The 18697-nt window shown below is 59.4% G+C and overlaps 1 protein-coding gene across 4 annotated transcripts; it reads right to left on the bottom strand.

Moving 5' to 3' along the window:
• Positions 1-125: 125 nt before the first annotated feature.
• On the bottom strand, positions 126-13621 carry CRTAC1 (cartilage acidic protein 1). Of its 4 annotated transcripts, XM_079312208.1 has the most exons (16): positions 13489-13621; positions 9586-9782; positions 8177-8373; positions 7116-7246; positions 6357-6513; positions 5640-5774; positions 5190-5335; positions 4876-5012; positions 4153-4235; positions 3576-3676; positions 3324-3492; positions 2693-2838; positions 2518-2560; positions 1942-2085; positions 653-778; positions 126-332 (listed from the first exon to the last, which is right to left on the bottom strand). In XM_079312208.1, the coding sequence occupies exons 1-16, from the start codon at positions 13531-13533 to the stop codon at positions 205-207; spliced, it is 2085 nt and encodes a 694-aa protein (XP_079168334.1). In that variant the 5' UTR covers positions 13534-13621; the 3' UTR covers positions 126-204. The 4 variants fall into 4 exon arrangements, with proteins under 4 accessions (XP_079168334.1, XP_079168336.1, XP_079168335.1 ...); XM_079312210.1 differs by lacking the exon at positions 2518-2560 and having other exon boundaries at positions 215-332; XM_079312209.1 differs by lacking the exons at positions 126-332; positions 653-778 and adding an exon at positions 1094-1719.
• Positions 13622-18697: the final 5076 nt, after the last annotated feature.

Genomic DNA, 18697 nt, shown 5'->3' with positions numbered 1-18697 from the left:
ATGAGGGTGAGCATGAGGGAAGGGAGGGGATGGGGAGGAGAAGGCAGTCTAGGGGAGTAGTGACAGACCTGTGTAGCAGTCACGTGGCCCCAGGAGAGGGACACATAAGGAATCGAGTGAGGAAAGGGTTTATTCAGTTGGTACTGGGTGCAACCAGCACAGTGCTGGGGGTTAGCAGGGAACATCTGGCTGTGTCAGAGAAGGCTAATTGTGCTGGCAGCGTCCACCAGCAACCAGGGAGAAGCCTTGGTGACAGTGGCAGTGGAAGGAGCCAGGGCTGTTGTGGCAGATATGCTCGCAGGGGCCAGGCTGTGCCTGGCACTCATCTATGTCTGGGAAAGATGGGGAAAAAGTCAGAGCTGTGCCAAGGGTACAGGGAGTGTCTGGCATGAGCAGGGCAAGGGATGGAGGGAGCATGAGGGGGGCAGCCCCAGGGTTGGGTGAACCTGGGACACAAAGGCAGGTGATCCTGCCACTGCTTGGTGCCAAGGCTGCTGGGTGGCAGATGTCTTTACTCCACCAATTCCTGCACAGCCAGTCTGTCCATTTTGCCCCTCAGCACTATGATTGTGAGCACAACTGGGCACCCCGATCATGTCTGCTGCCAGGGCATCCTGGCAGCAGCAGGCAGCAGGGCACTGCAGGTACTCACCCAGGCACCAGCTGGCAGCTGGATCCAGGGCACGGAAGCCTGGATGGCAGAGGCAGGTGTGTGCCCCAGGGGTGTTGGTGCAGAGCTGGCTGCAGTTGTGCAAGCCCTGAGCACACTCGTCCGTGTCTGGGGGGGATAAAGAGAGCAGTGTGTGGCTTTAGCATGCAGTGGGGAAAAGCAGCACAGCCCTGTTGTTGGAGTGCAGGCAGGGCAGCTTGCTGCACCCCACTCCTTCAGAGCTGCACATTTTGCTGCAGTCCCAGTGCAGAACTGGGCCAGGGCACCATCATGCTCCAGCCAGCTCCCAGCCCTGGGGTGGGAAGAGCTAGGGCAGGCTGGGGATGCTTCCCCTCCTGGGCTCCCTCCCCGTGCAGCCCCAGGGCAGGGTGGGCAGAAGCACAAGCACAACCCTGCCCCGCAGAGCTCAGCAGACCAGGCTAATAGATGGGATATAGTTTATTGGGGGTTCTCTGGGAGAGGGGCTGGAAGACTGTTGGGATTAAGCAGGGTCCAACTCCAAACAATAGGGTCAATACAATATAAAACAGACCAGGAGGATCCTGCCCCTGCAGGGCTGGGAAGACCCTCCTCTGCCAGGGCTGGGAAGGTGGCTCCCATCACCGAGGAGGGGGCAGGCAAAGCACACACGTCGCAGGCCAAACCAGCAGGCACATGGTACAGTATTGAGGCGACGGAGCAAGCGACCACCGAGGAGGGGCCAGCACGGCAGGAATAGCAGTGGGGTGTGTGAGGGAAGGGGCACTGCCAGGCTGCCCCAGGGCTGCTCTCCCAGCGATGGTGCACAGGACAGCCAGGTCTGTGCCCGTCCCACTGCAGGTCACCCCAGTATGTCCCAGCCGGCACTTCCAGGGTGGTTCAACACGGACAGAAAAAGAGAGGCAGAGGCCAGCCCATCCTTCCACCAAGGCTGCTCTGGCATGTTATGGGCAGGGGTTAAAGTGCATAGAGACAGAGGCAGAGTCCGACAACTAGAGGGAGGAGGGCACTGTGGGGTAGCCCAGGCCAGCTCCCAGCAGAGGGATATCCCCCAAAAAAGGCCACTTGAGCTGCACAGAGAAGGAGAGAAGAAATAAGAGAAAAAAGAGAGTCAGTGGGAGCTCAGTGGGAGGCACGGACAGACACAGAACCAGAGAGGATGTGGCTGGACTGCCATCTAACAGGTTGCAGGCTGTGGCCTAGCCTCTGTCAGGGTGCAACAGCATCCCAAGGTGGTGCTTTGAGGCTGATGCCAGCTGGCATGGGGTCAGGGTGTCCCAGCTATCACTCACCCACGCAAGCTGTGCCATCCTCGTTTGGCTCAAAGCCCCGGCTGCAGCGCTTGTTGCTGCGACAGCGGTACCCGCCATAGGTGTTGATGCAGATGGGCTTCTCTCGGGGACAGATGAAGGGGAACTCAGTGCACTCATTTGTGTCTGCAAGAGGGTCCTCAGTGTGAGACGTCTGGGCAGAGAGCTGGGGGCTGCCAGCCCCTCCAGTTCCCCCAGTACACTGGCTGGTAAGGCCAGTGGTAGCTATGCATAAGCCCAGGAGGCTCACAGCATGGCCACAGCCACCCTGCTGCATCTCTGCTGCCCCTCCAACACTCAGGGCTGCAGCACAAAGCCTGCCACATGCTAGCCATGCCTCCTGCCCCAGCACAGTGCTCTTGCTGCTCCCTGTGACACCATGGTGCCCCTCTGGAGCTGTACTGCTGTCCCATTCCCAGGACATGTGCCAGGCAGGCAGCTGTACCTGGCACTGAGCCATGTGGCAGGCAGCCACCTCCCAGTCTCAGAGTGTCCCCCACGGGGCTATGCTACAGAATCCTGGGAACAGGCACACCTGTGCTTCCAGCAGCCACTCACCTACACAGCGTCCATTCTCGTGCTGGGAGAATCCCTGCCCGCACTGCATTTGGGAAGAAGCAGAGACCGCTGGCATGGGGAGGAATCAGCCTTGGGCAGCCACTGAGTCAGCAGAGCCCAGCCCCTTGTTTCTGTCCCCAAAATCTCACAACCTACACCCACACCTGGCCCTCACCTCCAGCAGGGCAGGCATGAGTGGCTCCTCCACATCCACAGGGTAGGGGATCTCCAGGACAGAGTTGGTCTCACTGCTCGCCACAGCTCGTGACACCACGCGGCCATCTGGCCAAGTCACCTCCAGGCTGCTGGCTTTGTCACGCCCTGCAGGCGGGCAGCCCATCAAAGGGAGGGTCTCCAGGGTGGGCAGGGGCTGAAAGGAGGCCAGCGGGGTGGTAGGGATGGGAGGGGCAAAGTCTCCCCTTGCTCCTGAAGCCCAGCTCCAGGTGCTCATGCTGACAGCCCGTGCACATGGAGGTACTCTGAGGGGCCTACATGGGGACAATGGGATGACCTTGCAGTGGGCAGGGACACCTCTGCAAGCTTGGCTGCTGGCTGCACCAGGGCAGAGTTAAAAGGGAGGGAAAGCCCTACTACCTGAGCAAAGCAGCAGGCAGGGGAGGGGGAGGGGGGCAGCTGCAGTGGCTAGGTACCCTGCCCATAGTCTTGCACAGACCCCTCCACAGCTGGGGTGACAGGCATGGATGATTATCGTGCTGCAGGACACCGGGGCAGCAGGCATGGCCCCTGCCCTGGGGAGTGCCAGGGAAGGCTGGGGGTGGGGGCAGCCCCTCGAGCCCCTAGCTCACCCAGCCCGAAGTGCGCCACGGGCTCCATCTCGCAGAGGTAGCCGGAGCCGCCGTCGATGATGCGCAGGTGGGCGCCGCTGCGCCGCGTGAACAGCACCACCTTGGCCCCCCGCGCAAAGGCCCCGAAGCGCGTACGGGGGATGACGCGCAGCCAGTTGTTGCTGGTGCCCTGCGAGGGACGAGCGGGCAGAGAGACTGAGCTGGGAGGGACAGAAGGCATGGTACAACACAAGGAGTCCCTGCTTGACTCACCTGGGTGCCCTTGAAGATGGAGATTGGCTGTGCCATGGACTCGCCATGGGATAGGATGAGGTCCAGCATCCCATCGCCATCAAAATCTGTCACTGCACCTCCTGCAAGGACAGAATCGTGTTGTGCCTGAGGCCTGGCCCCATGTCTCACAGTACTAGACCTTGCTGCTGCTGTGGCCTTCCACTGGCAATAGCAGCACTCCTGGCCAGGCAGGGACAAAAGGGAAGATGGCGTGACTCTAATGCAGGAGTGTGGTTGGCCTTCTGTAATCGGGTGCGTTGGCAACTTGGGCAGTGGAGAGGACAGGGCTGTGGGTCACAGGGAGCTACCTGACCTTCTCCCAAATGCAGAGGTTGGCTTTGAGCAGTGGACACCCAGGAAGGGGCCCTTCAAGAGTGCCTCTGGGGTACTGGAGATGACACCATTGGCTGGGTATGGGTGGAAGGAGAAAGCATGGGGCCATTCCTGGGTGATGGGAGCTCCAGGATGCTGGTGGGGAGCAGGCAGATAACTCAGCCAGGCTTCCTCAGGCATAGAAGGTGCCAAGCAGTGCTGTGCCAGAGTTGGGTGGACCCACCCGTGCCCCGTCCGTCGGGCTCCAGTGCATCCCCTGGATTCAGCTCTTCCACAATGGGATCTGAGTGTTCTCTGCGGATGAGCCTGCCAAGGACACACACAGGGTATTAATGCCAGCTCCTGCAGTCCTCAGAACCTTCCTGGGCATGTCTGTCCCCTCCTGCAGAATCATGGTAGGAGTGACAGCCGTGGTGGCTACAGGGTGTGGATGGGGATGTGACTGTCCCCCTGTTGGCATGTTCCCACTCCATGCAGGGGCAACAGAAGTTTCATGAGAGCTTCTGGGTCTGAACTGCAGAGTAGCAACACCATCTACTGCATCCCTCTGGAACCTGGAGAGGTCTCCAAAGGGCTCCTTGCAAAACCCTTGCCCTCTACCCACCCACGGATGCAAGCATTGGGTAGACAACCAGTTCCCACCGCCCTACACACCAGGCAAGGAGGTGCTACACAGAAGTAATGAAGAATTGACCCCTACAATTAACAGGAGCCATGAACAAGCTTCCACACAGCTACTAATCAGCGGTGCTGGGGACCCCAGGGGCTGCTGCAGGCACGATCACAGTGACTGGTAACGACGCCAGGAAGGGCTCAGTCACGACGCCTTTTAAGAGCTGAGCCTGAGCTGTGGCACTGCTGGAGAGGAGCCCTGGGAGCCTGGCTGTGCTGAGAGGGCTGCTCGGTCCCAGAGCAGGGTGCGGGCTCCCAGCCCCCGGGCTCCTACCGGAACAGGCGATTGGCGGAGGAGCCGCGGTAAGCGATGTTGTTGAAGAAAACCTCCAGCTCCTGGTCGTTGTCGAAGTCGGCTGCGATGACGGTGCGGACGGGGGACGGCATGGAGAACTTGGGGGTGGCGATGTCCTGCGTGGGTACAGCCTGGCAATAGGCACAGGAAGCACGACACCTGCATCCTGCTTTGATGCCTTGGGTCCCCTCCTCGCTGACAAGTGGGGCTCAAAGACAATTCAGAGTGAAGCCAGCCCCCCTGGCCGAGGTGCCCAGTGGCAGAGCCTTCAGTGGCGGGCTCCCAGCCCTCACCCGGAATCGCACACGCCCAGGAGCTCCGCTCTGCAGGTAGAGGCGGTGCGGCCCGTTCCAGTTGCCATAGACGATGTCCACTCGGCCGTCACGGTTGAAGTCAGCCAGCGCCACACCGCGTCCGTGCTGGAAGGGGTCATCCAGCCCTGGGGAACCGCAAGGGCACAGGGGGAGACGGGAACCCCTCCCTGCCTCCTTGTCCCCAGCACACCGCCTAGGATGTGCTCCATTGTCCTAGACAGGTCCTCCACGAGCAGGGCTACATCCCTGCGCTGATGGATGCTCCGATGCATCTCAGCAACTGCACAGTGGTCACTGGGGCACTGGGTCCCTCGGGGTGTGTGTCCGTCCCCCCCTCCCCCGCCCGCACTCATCCAGTGCGGGAAGAAACAGGCAGAGCCACCCCTGCCGTGAAGTTCCCTGTGTTCCCCCCCAGCTTCCCCTACTCACCCACAGCAGCTGCCACGTCCCTGTACGTCCCATCCCCCCGGTTGTGGAAGAGGAAATTTGGGCTGTTCTCATTACCGCAGAATATGTCAGAGGCACTGTCACTCAGGATGGGGCCCACGGCCACCCCACGGCCCCCTGGGGACAGTAGCCCGGGGTGAGGGGACAGCTGCCCCACGCGAGTTTGTGCTCCCCATGTTCCCTCAGTGCTGCCCATAGCCCACGGCCCCCAGCCCGCCCTCCCCAGTGTCCCGTTCTTGCCCACCTCCAATCCCTCCCGTCAGGAGCTAATTGCGCCTGGCAGCCGCTTGTATCACTCCCAACCCTAATCACTGCCATCTCCATGGTGACAACACTCCTAATTAGTGACAATTTACCGCTGGGGCACGCGGCAGTCCCCACGGTGGTGGGGCAGCATGGGGCTCAGCCGGGCTTGTTCCTTCCGACGCCTACGTTCCCAAACCCCGATGCCTGCCCTGTGGATGCTGCGAGCTCTGGAGGGATTAACCCGGTGATGGTGGGCATAGGGGTCCTGCCAGGCGCGCATCCACGGTCCCGGCCCCTTCCAAGGGCCCAGGGCCTGCCACTAGATGGGGCAGTCAGGCAGCCCAACGCGTGGCATACTCCTCCGGCTGCGCTGCCCTGACACAGCGGGGTCTCACGTTCTCCCTGCCCCGCAGCGCCCCGGCCCCTCCGCAGGGCCACAGCAGCCGCGTGTACCTGTGTACTTGCTGACGCCAGCTTGAGCGGCCACATCCACCAGCACCACGACACCGCGGGCAGGGTCACTGGCAGCCACATCCATCTCAATCAGGGCATGGGGACCCACGTTGCCGCTGGCATAGTTGGCGATGTAGATGGAATACCTGCCGGAGCCCTGCAGCCGGCAGCACCGCCTCAGCACCACCCACCCACAACTCATCTCCACGGGGACCACAGGATGTCCGTGTAAATGCTCTTACTGCTTCATGGGAGGAGGCACTGCTACTGTGCTCTGAGCAAGAGCTCTGCAAAGCCCACTGCAAAAATCATCCCAGGAGTAGGGATGTGCCCCATTGCCTCCAGGAGCTCTTTGGTCACAGTGCTAGTACAGGGCACATTATCTCCCTCTCAGCATCCCCAGTGTGCAAGGTCCTCCCCATGTCCTCCGCCCCCTTTGTCCCGTGCAGTAGCTGCACCCTGATTTAGCAATAATCATTTGGAAACAAACCGCTGGAGGAGGAGGACGAAGAAAGAGCAGGTGACAGGAACATAAATCACCTCGACAGGCACGTTTATCAGCTGGTGGCAACCATGTGGACAGGCATCCACAGTCTCCACAGCTGGGAGCATTGCTAGCCCTGACAATCAATGGGCAGCTGGGGGACACCCTTGGCCAAATCAGGGGATGGGATGGGCAAGGGGAGCAGGCTCCAGGCAGGGCAACGGGAGTGGGAAGGCAGCAGAGATGCCCTTGTCTGCAGAACCCTGCCTGCTCACCGTCCGGTCCACGCAGGCAACGGAACGCCCAGCAAAGCGGCTGGCCACGTCCCGGTTCACCTCGTCACTCAGGATGTCCTCCCAGCGCCCGTTGCGCAGCTTGAAGAGCTTGTCTGTGTAGGTGGCCATGCCTGGGGAGGGGAGCACAAGTCAGTGGGCTCCAGCACCCCACCTTGTCCTGAACAGGGTGCTTTGCAGCAAGGGCAGTTGTGGAAAAGGTACCTTTTTTCCAGAGCATCCCAAATATCTGCTGTACCTGCAGCCCCCTACAGTGGCATAGGGCTGGGCTGCTGCTGCTGCAAAAGCCCCATGACCCTTAAGGGCCACTGGGAGACACACAGAAGAATCAACTCATTAAGCTAAAATATGTTCCAACGGGGCACAGCCCTGTAGATTATCCACAGGAAGATTAAAAAAAAAAAAAAATCGATTCAGTGGCAAGCACAGTCAGTGAGCTACACTGCTTGTGACAGCGCCAATGGCGGAGCCTGATTTAGGGACAGGTGTGCCAGCAGCCACTACTAGCCCAGGTAATTAGGAGCACTGGGAAGACAGATCTGCTGCCTGGAGTTCAGGGACACAGGGCAGAACTGGGCTGGAGCACCAAGCCAGGGAGCTCTGGGAATTCCCAGTGCCACCCTGGAGCACCTAAGTCTTGCTCCCATGACAGGCATGCCAGGAGCAGGGACAGCACACTAGAAGGGCAGGATTAGACTTGTCTTGGTGCAGCAGCCAGAGGAGAGCCACGAGATCAAAGGGCACAAGTGCTGCAGGGCAAGCAGGGATTTACAGTACAGGGTCCCTGTGGCAGAACTGTCGAGGGGGCAGAAGGGAATCTTCTGTCCCACTCGGGGTGCCATGAAAAGGGCCATGGGCAGCTGGAAGTGCTGACTCCGTGGCTGGCTGGGCTCAGTGTCCCACCCGTGCTGCCATCAATCAATGGAGCCACTCAACTGAGAAATTAACTCCAGCCCGCACACATCCCTCACACGCCGAAGGTCGCGGGCAGCTGTGCCGGGGGCTCCCCCCGTGCCTGGGGCTCGCAGGCCAGCAAGGCTCACCAGAGAAGGCGTTGTTGGTGTTGAGGAAGTAGATCTCCTCGCGGCCATCACCGTCGATGTCGCATGCTGTCACGCCGATGGCGTGGCCCTGCCGGTCCCGCAGTGCGTAGTACGGGGAGCCCCGCTCGTCCTCTGCCACGTTCACCAGCCGCCCCTGGGCCTTGTCATACTTGAGCACCAGGTTGGGGCCATTGTACCTGTGAGTGTAGGCAGGAGTATTGGCTTCCCAAGGGTTGGGGATGGGATGAAAGCCCCTGTCTCATCCCTGGGGGGACATTGAGTGTGATACTGGGTTTTCCTCATGATGGGCACTGCAGAGACCTGCATGGTTCATGTAGGCCAAGGATCCTGTCAGGCATCCCATATCTGGTAAACCAGGGAAGCAGTGGGGGCCAGGCAGACAGCAGCACAGGATGGGGTACAGGTCACTGCTTGCAGAGTTTTCCCAGGGCAAGGAAACCAGCACATAAGGCAAATCCTCTCAGCACAATGCGTCCCACTGGCTTCTTGCCTGCTTCTGCCCAACGTGCCAGTAAACAAGTTATACAACGGGCACCACAACTGCTTACAAAACCCCAGCTGCCTTCTTGACTCAGCACAGCAGGGAGTGGTGCCCCAGACCCCTCCAGGGTTCCCAGTGCTGCCTATGTTTTCCTTCCTCAGTGATGTTCAGAGCAGCAGCAGGGCCAGACTGACTGCCTGCCACCGTAGTACCTCCATCCAGATGGATGGGATCTGTGAGGGTAAAGAACACTCTCCAGGTGGGCACACCTGTGTATGCAAGCCTTTTTATGGAATGAGAATGGTGGCGTGTACACAGATACCCTGCAGTAGCAGCTCACAGCAGTGCCAGGACATACAAACAGAGCCTACACCATGGTCCCTTCTTTTCCTGACCAGGGTAGGACCTGCAGTCAGCAGCTGCTCTGTGTCCAGCCCCACTTGTACACTTGCAGCACAGCACACGGCTCCCTGCTTCCCCAGCTCCTGCCAGCCTTCCCCAGCCGTCACTCCAATAAAGGACTATAAAAAACCTCCAGCCAATTAACTGAATCTCCAGAGAGAGCTGAGTCCTGTCAGCGGAACTGAGATGGCTTGGGGACACGCTGGCTGTGCACTGCAGGGTGGACCCTGGCTGCTGGGCAGCTGACACCACCCCACAGAGAAGGGACTGATGGGGGCCCTCACATGGTCCTACACAGGCACACAGCTGGCATCAACACCCTGGGTGGGTGCACACATACACACACACACAAACATATTCACTGGTGGGTATGTACAGACCCCAACCCACCCATCTTTGTGCACAACCCCCTCAGCTGGCCACAAGACCACAGAGGAAGGAGGAATTCCTGTCCCTGCAGGGCCACAAGTCCTACTGTCACTGAGGCATTAGGTGCACCACTCACCCTGCCACCACAATCTCGAAGTCACCGTCGGCATCCAGGTCAGTGACAGCCACGCCATAGTTGAGCTGTGTGGGATTGCTGTCGTAGTCAGGAGGGAGAAGGCGGTGGGTGACAGCTGCAAACATGGGCTCGCTGCGCTGGGAGCCCTCGCTGAGCCAGGCCAGGGACAGCAGGCACAACACCAGCATCCTGGACACCTGGAGAGACCTACAGCCCATCAGCTCCAGGAGGAGACTCTGCTCCGCGGTGCCCAAGTCGTCCCACTGTCCTCGCATGGGAGATGCTCTCTCTTCACCCCTTGCCACAGCACCCCAACCTGCACCACACACCTGTCCCTTCATCCTTGGGCACTGTCACTCTGACATCCCCATCATGGACTGTCCTTGGTGCTGGTCACCCTTGGGACAAGATCATACTCCAGTGAGCTGGGGCTGAGCAGCAGCCCAGCCTCAGGAGCCCATCCTATTACAGGGACTGAAGAGGCAGCAGGAGGGGTGTGAGGTGCTGACAAAGCTGGGCTCAGGCCCAGCTCACTATGCCCTAAGGTGCCACTGGCATCCAGAGTCCTGGTAAGTCAAAATGTCAATAACTGCTCCCTTGGCAGGGTCAGAGGAAAAAGACATTCACTGGCCTGAAGAGTTAGTCTTCTGTCCCATTGGTCTTCCAGAGCTGGGGAAGTTCACTGGGAGAACACAGGGATAGTTTATCAGGTTACTCCCACATGCCTCAGTTTCCCCATCCTGCTGGAACTGTTCCTCCCAGGGTCTCTGCAGGGTGAGCTCCTTCCAGCCTGGCCAGGGAAAGCTTTCTGCACAGGGATGCAGCCATAAGAAGATGCGGGGAGGAACAGGAGACTGGGAGAAGAGGCTCATTTAACCTGGACTGCGGAGGACAGTGTCTGCCAGCACTGCTGGCAAGGCTGCAGAGATTTTGGAACTGGCTCTGACCTGGCTGTAGCACAGGTGATGAGCAAGATGGCACTCAGGAAGGCAACCCCTCATCCCAGGCCAGGCAATCAAGAACCCAGAAACAAGCTGTGTGTCCCCAGGCTGCAGGCATGCTCCCACATGCCTGCACTCCAGCTGGGAGAAAAAGCAGCGTGGTCCACTCTTGCAAACTGGAGGGGTGGATGGGACAGATGGCCCTGCAAGGGGACAGCACTTCATGTGACTCTGCCACCTCCCTGGGTAGGACTGTCCTCCCTGACCAGGGACAGTCCCCCGGTACAGGAGTGAATGACCCCACCGCCAGCTGATCCCAGTGCTGCTGGACTCCAACACAAGCCAGGGAAGCTGTGGCAGATGTGTGGTACCACATATGCCCAGCTTGGAGAGGGGAAGGTGCTCAAGATTTACACCCTGGCAGACCCACCAAATTGTGGAGAACAGCCTGCTGCTCCCTATCCCTGGGGATGGGAATGGTCCCAAGGCTCTCTAGGGGCCAGGATTCCCCTGCCATAACTAAATAGCTTCCAGGCCCACATGGCTGGGCAGGAAACACAAAGCTACAGAGAAAACCTTAACCCTACTGTCCACACTACCCACAGCCTTGTATTCCATTGCACCAGTCTGCTCCCTTTTCCTCTCCAACCCCATCTGTACCCTGGGCATAGCTTCAAGGGTAGATGTGTGTGTGTCCCCAGCTCTACCCTATGCTGCTCCTATCCTCTTTCTGTGCCCATTACCCCGCCATACCATCTGGAGCAACTCTAGAGGTGCAGGAGCTTCGATCTTTCCCTGGTGCAGGGGTCCCATTCAAGACACATGTGATGGGGACAGGGTTCATTGGGTTGTTCAGGGATGGGGAAGTCTCTGGGTGCCACTCTCCAGTGCCTGATAGTGAAGGAGGGGGAGCCTTCGCCACAGCCCCACTCCAGGCTTACCAAAATGAGCATGAGGGAGAGCCACTGACATCGTGGACATGAAAGTTCAGGGCTGCCACATAACCCCTTGGCCCTGCAGAGCTATGCTGCCTCACTCCCAGACACAGCCAGACAATGGGTGGCTATCCCTAGACCATTGGCCAGGCTCCTTGTCTTTCTCTACTCCCCAGAGCCTGGACTGTTCCCCAGGTGCCCCCCCACCTCTCATCCAGCTGCAGCTGAAATCCCTCCAAGTTGGATGGAGCTTTTCCAGTAGGCAACAATGTTCCTGATTGGAGACAAAAGGCTTTTCCCAGTGGATCCGGTGCTTGGTGCCATGGGAAAGGGATGTCCAGCCCAGAGCCAGGCCATTTTGGGAAGGGGAAGGCAGAGAGACTCAGGCTCTGCATGACAGATGCAGAAGGGCCTCATCATTCTCAACATCCTTTTGATAGATCCACAGTCCCAGCGTGAAGCTTTACATGAGGTTTGAGGCTATGGGGCTGCCTGTATGCAGGGCAGATCTCAGTCTATGTTGTTCCAGCAGAGTCACATCCTGGCTTGTGTTGTGGCATCTGGTGGCAAGGTCACCCCAGGGTGCTTCCTGAGTATTGCTAGTGACATGAAGCCAAGGTGCCAAGCAGGGACAGAGGCACTAGGAGGATGCCACAGGCACCCATCAGGGTGCAGCCAGGCAGCCCAGAGGGAGGGTGCTGGCCCCATGGCAGAGATGCAGCATGGAGGATTCATCTGAGCCCATGCATTGCTACGACTGACAGTGCCCAGTGGAGAGGGTGGGACGAGACTGGAAAGGGAGCCATGGGACAGGCAGGTGATTGTGCCCCAGACCTCTCACCGCAATGTAGGAGAGGCTGTCCCCAGGTCTTCTCATTGTACTCACGTGGACATCCCCAGCCCCTAGTGTCCATCACGGGGAAGGTGGGCGTTAGGTCCCTGTGTGGCCACCCCATCCCGCATGTCACTGTGACATTGCTGCCCTCCACACCACTCAACCCAGTGATGTCACGCTCCACCACTGCAGCAACGTCCCGTTTTGGGCCGCGGTCACCTCCAGCATCTCTACCACATTTCTGGACATTATGCAGCAAGGGCCTCACTGCACCCCAAATACACCCCAAAGCGGTGACAACATGGTGACATCACAGCACCTCACACCACCATGCTGCACATGCCCCAGTAACGTCATATTCTCATTCCTAGCATTCCCAGGCTGCCACAGCTGTACCGGCCAGGGCAGAGGACAGGCAGGAGATGTCCCACAGACCAGCAGACACCTCTTCCACAGCAGATCGGCTGCCCAGAGTACCAGCAGTACCCCTCCACAGCTCCTCAATCCCAAGCAGCTCAGACCCTGCAGTGCCTCTGCTCCAGCCAAAGCCCATGAGCCTGGGTCCTGCTGCGACGTCTGCTCGCTGCTGCGAGCCTGTCCCTCCTATGCAGGACTCCTCAGCGCTGGACCTGGCAGGCTGGGGCTCAGCCAGCAGCAGCTAATGCAGTGTGGAGATGAGCAGTCACCTTAGCCTCAGAGCTTACCCCAAAGGGACACCAGGTCCTTGGGGGGCTCAGACACACCAGTACACAGCCAGCCCCTTCCCACACAGGCAAGTACATGGCTGGACCCCTCTGCCCACTGCCCCCTGCTCCTCCACGGGTTCAGCCGCGACCAAGCACAAGTGCTGCTACAAAGAGGAGCTGTCCCTCGCCGCTCACAGTCCTGCTGCCCCTTCCAGGGCTCCCCAGTCCCAGCACACACCCTCCCCATCACTGTACAGACCCGTGAGCTCGGTCCTCCCCAGCCCAGCACCCTTCCATCCCCATTCCATCCTTCTTCCCGCCCTCTCCCTGCTCACTACCCCGCATCCCCTCCACGCCACGGGGACAGGCTACGTGCCCACGGTCCCACTTCGCCCTCCACCAACTTCTCCCCGGGCCGGTGACCGTGCCGGAGTTGAGAGCCGCCCCTCCCCGCCCCGGAGTCCCCGGGAAACTTCGCGGAGCAGCAAAACCACACCGCTACTCACGGGCCAGGGGGGCCGCCCGGCGCCCCCACGGCGGCGGGAGTGCATCCCGCAGCGCGGCTCTCCGCGCCTCCCGCCTCCGGCTGCGCCGCTCCGGCTCCCGGCGGGGCCGCTCCGGCCGCACCGCGCCTTAAGAACGGGCGGCGGCGGCGGCGGCGAGCGGGGCGGGGGCGCCGCTGCCAATGGGGAGCGCGGGGTGGGGCCGCCCGCTGCCGGGTCCGGCCCCGCGGTGCTGCGGGGGGGCACGGGGAGCATCACCGGGCACCGGGAGGAGGGAGGTGTCCGGGTGCCGGGATGCCGGAGCCACGGCCGAGAGAGCTGCATGGCCGCGGCGAGCAGTGCGTTCGGCTCGCTGCGGTCACTCCGGGGGTGCTGGTCGGGGCACGGCTCCCCAACTCCTGCAAGGGCAGCTGGTGTGATGAACCGAGCAGAGCCAGGGGCCTGACCTGGCCTGGGGGCACAGGAGGAGGCAAGGGAATGGAGCTGGTGCAACACTATTTCCTTGGAGGGGCAAGGGAGAACAGTTTTAAACTAAAAGATGGGAGGTCTAAATTAGATGTTAGAAGGAAATTATTCACAATGACAACGGTGAGACACAGGAATAGGTTGCTCAGAGAAGTTTTTGGGTGCCCCATCCCTCGAAGTGTTCAAGGCCAGGCTGCATGGAGCCCTAGGTGATCTGATCTAGTAGGCAGCATCCCTGCCCATGGCAGGAGGATTGGAACGAGATGATCTTTAAGTTCCCTTCCATCCCAAACCATCCCATTGTTCTATGAAGCCACACAATGCAGGGTCAGCACCTGCCTGTGTCATCACCCTGCTCAGTCACCACCTTTCTCTGTAGGGACCCCAGGAAGTAGCTGTGCCCTGACAGCCAGCCTGAACTCCAAGAACTCCCATCTCAGATCATGCACAGCACTGACTTGCCCAAAATCTTGTAGCCAGCGGGTGCCTGAGGCAGGATCCCATTTACACAAGCCTTTCCTAATGTATTTTCCTGAGGGACTGGGCACAGAGCTCCCTGTGTGTCTATGGAAGCACAAAGTGGCTGTGGCAGAGACTGGGACAGTACTGACAGGGCATAAGGTTACCAGGTCACCCCAGTGTAGCATGCTCATAGGTGCCTCAACACGGGTCCTGGGGCTGTGGCCACTGTGAGAGACAGCAGAAGAGACATGTTGGAAGACAGCAGGAACTACAGAAATTCATGCCACTTGGGCTGCTTCAAGTGGCTAATCACCTCCTCTGCTAAAGCCCTTATTTCTCATTGAGCATGTCTGGCTATAGCTTCTGCCTGTTGCTCCTGGTTCTTCTCTCCCTGCCAGATTTGAGAGCTCTCCAGTCACAGTGATTGTTTCCCGCAAAGGTGCTTCCATATAGCCATCAAATACCCCTTTATTTCATTTCTGATGACTCCCTCTTGCAGGGTGCTTGGCTGAGCACTGGGTTTGCTGCGTGGCTGCTTGCTGCAGAACGTTGGTATCCAGGCACAGGGAAACTGCTATAGGGCCCTGCTGTGGGGCAGGAACCACACCTGCTCTCTGCATTTGCCATGGGGAGCCAAGATGCCAAGCAAACCCACCAGACTGGGGTGTCAGTGTGGCCACCACACATGTGCAGTGCTGTGCACCCGTGCACTCCAGCGCTGCGGGTGTGCTCTGCCTGCCAGTGTCCACAGCCCCAGTGCCTGGCTGCCACCGTGCACGAGTGTGTGTGTGCTCAGAGCGAGCACCCCTGCTGCTGAGCTGCTCGCTCATCCCCGATTTGGTTACCACCCGGATAATTATTTGTACAAACTGCAAGCTGGCTCCCAATGCCCTCCCCGTGACTGGCAGGTACAGAAAACACACACGCCGGCAGGAAGCCAGCCCCAGCATGCCGAGACTGTGAATGGCACTGGGCACACGGGCTCCCTGGGGCTCTAAACCCAGCATGCCAGCACAGTGGGGCTTGGCTCTGGCCACGAGCACATGCAGACGCAGCAGGGCTGCGGTGTGCCAGCACAGCGTGCACGTGCAGCCGCGCAGCCGTGCGTGTGCATCGCCCTGTGCGTGATGGGCACAGCTGGGCACACGGTGCCCTGCGCGCACGCGCGGCTCCGCAGGTGCACACACCGTGTCCGTGGGGATGTGCTCATCCCACGGTGCCCCACGAGCACACGCGTGTTGTGTGCCAGCAGCACACGCTGCTGAGAGGGCCTTGCACGCTGCAGCCCCCAGCCACTGCCACAGATACCCGGCGGGGTGGTTTCCACTCCTAGGAGTGCAAGATGCTCCCCAATACCTGCTTTTGGAGCTCCTCGGTGCCCTTCCCATGGATATTGTCACCTTGCCAGGCTAGGATATTTCTTTGGGGGAGAAAGAGCAGCCATTAGGCACCTTGGCACAACAGCAGCCATGGCCATAAGAAACAGCCTTGCACCAGTCCCTGGGCCCTGCGCTGGCCTAAATGTCTCCATCCCACCCCTCTGGTTGCATCCACATTGGAGACATAATAGGGCAAACATCCTGGGGTGGGACAAAGCTCTCTGCAAGGAGCTGCAGAGGGAAGCACAGAATATCAGTGAAATGAGCTGGGATGCATGAGAACATTCACAGGGACATTTGCGGAGCAGTGAGGTAGGGCGCAGGCGCTGGGGCAGAGGGAGCCTGGCAGTGTGGTGCATGGAGGGGGGTGGGATGTGCAGGGAGTGGTGGCACGGTGATGGGGACAATGCACAGGAAATTAGAGCGAGCAGCAGCCAGACACGCTGCGGGGGGAAGGGAGATGCTGCGCTCCACTGAGGGCTGCACAAAGGCGAGGGGAGGCTCTTCTGCTGAGCTGGGGCCAGCATGAACACCAGCCACCTCTCTGCACATCTGGGGCCTCCCTTTCCCATCCCCAGGACTAATATGTCCCAGCCTGCCCTGGCCCTCGATCCTGGGGCCCCATCCATGCCGACCCAGCTTCCAGGGAATGAGGACCCTCTTAAAGGTAGCTTTAATGCATGGTGACCCTCTGCCTGGTGGCTCATCTGCCACCCCAGGCTCTCCCTGGGGAGAAGGCAACAGGATGGTGGGGAGCAGTCTGCCCCTTGCTTGCATTACAATGGGCAGAGGGGTGGCACAGGGCTGTTAACTGCTACTACCAAGCAGAGTAAGCCTGTGTGGTGGCAGTGCAGATGACTCCCATGGCTCTTGCAGGGGTAGTACTGCTCTGGGAGCAGGATGGGAATCCACTCAGGATCAGCTGGATTCATAGAGCACTCATCCAGCAAATGTCCTCTCCAGCAAATTCCAGATGGTGCAACACAAACAGGGTGCAGGTGAGCACAGGAATGCTGACTGAAGGCTCTAAACTCCAGGATACTTCACTGGAGCCATCATTCCCATTTCTAGAGCATTATGAGTGCCAGACACCTGCACGCAGCCTGGTGGGTGCACAGCACGCACACACACACACTGCCAGCACACTCACAAGCACCTACATGTACACACACACCCCTCTCAGCAGCCACCCCATCTGCTTGTGTGAGCACTCATGGTGCCACCCAAATGTGCCTGCAGACCATGCACACATACCCCTGCACTCACATGTGCATGCACCAATGTACACACATCCCATCATATGCCCCTGCTGCTTTTTAACACAAGGAGAGGACACAGCTGCCACCAAAATGCACTGTGGGATCCCTCAGCTGCCAAGCCGATCCTGGCTCTTGCCTGGCATTACTTTTTTTCTCTGGAGGGGCTGTGCTGGGACATCCCTGCTCCGGGGGTCTAATTTCCACTGTAAATGTATTCATGGATAATTTATCCCCAGTTGTTCCTGTGCTAATGTTGTCTTTTAGCTGAAATAGCTCTCCTCCTCCCTGGCGTTTACCCTGATGTATTTATAGTGAGCACTCTGTTTCCCCACAGCCTGTGCTGTGCTGGGCATGAGTCGCTGTCCTCCCTTCACGGGTCTCCCGGGCTCTGCCTCCTTGGCAGCCCCTTGATACCTCTGATCCTCTTCCAGGCTGATTCCTGCACAGGCAGCTCCCATGCAGGCATGAAAGGAAATGCCCAGTCCTGCCAGAAATGCCTCCCTGGTTCCTCCTAGGATTGCTTTTGTCCCTCCCATGTCTGCATGCCCATTCTGTGGTGGCTCACAGGGATGGACTCCCATGCTCAGACAGCCTCTTGCTTGATCCCTCTTCTCCCTGCTGTCCCCTCTCTGTCATTGTCCTGCAGTGTCTGATCTGTATTGCCCACAGATCTCCTCTCTCTCTGGTCCTGCACTCCAGACCATCACACTGCTCCGTGTCCCCTGGACACCTCTCAGTGTGGGGGTCTCTCTGTGCCACGGCTGGCAGTGACCTGGTGACTGTCACTCATCCCAGCGGCTCCCTGGGAGCTTTTGTCTCCCAGCACCCTTCCCCAGTCCCCTCCTCCAGCTAGCACTCTCGGGTGCTCACTGGGGATGGCAAACCCTGGGAAGGCATTACCATCACAGAAGTCAGGTTAACCCCCAAGTTTGGTTAATCTAGTCTTCCAGTACTCTTCCTCACAAGATTCCTGTGTCCTTGGCAGTAGTAGAGTGTGAATGCTGGACCCAAGCCACTGCTCACCCAGGGGGTCTCTAGGGGTGCCCAGCCCCTGCCCTGGGACCCCCAGCCCTGCAGCTCTCTCACAGCCTAGCCTCTGTCTTTGCACACTCTCCCTGGACCTCGCATGGTCCCCAGCCTCTCCTGTCACCGTGCACAGTGCCCTCGGGTCCCCGCTTGGACTCTTCCTGTCGCCGGGACATCATTAGAAATGTTAATTATTTATTATCACTAAAAGCCCTTTTTGCTGCATTGCTATTCTCTGCCTATCTCTCTGCCCCGTGCTGCCTGTAACCGGATCCGCCTGTGCTTGCCTCCTGCCTCGCAGTCCCTGTCCCTGCTTTCCCTCCTACCTGCTGGGACACAGGGTGGGGGAGTGAGAGCCTTCCACCACCCCCGTGCAGACCGTGGCCCTATGGGACGAGTTGGACTTGTCCCCCTGGGATCCCAGAGCCATGTCTGGCATGGAGATGCACCAGTAAGCAGCACCCAACCTGGGGACTGCCCTGTCCCATGCCAAGAGAGGGGACAGGAAGACAGAGGAAGGACCTGGCTGGTGCTGTGATGGAGCCAGGAACCATTAGCTTTTCTCAACCACGGACAATGATGTCCCTCCCCAGAAGAACTGGAATGGGGCTCCCTGGTCAA

The sequence above is a fragment of the Erithacus rubecula genome (assembly GCF_903797595.1).
Source record: "Erithacus rubecula genome assembly, chromosome: 9".
Lineage (NCBI taxonomy): Eukaryota > Metazoa > Chordata > Aves > Passeriformes > Muscicapidae > Erithacus > Erithacus rubecula.
Note: the sequence above shows the minus strand (reverse complement) of the source record. Positions and strands in the feature narration are given on the sequence as shown.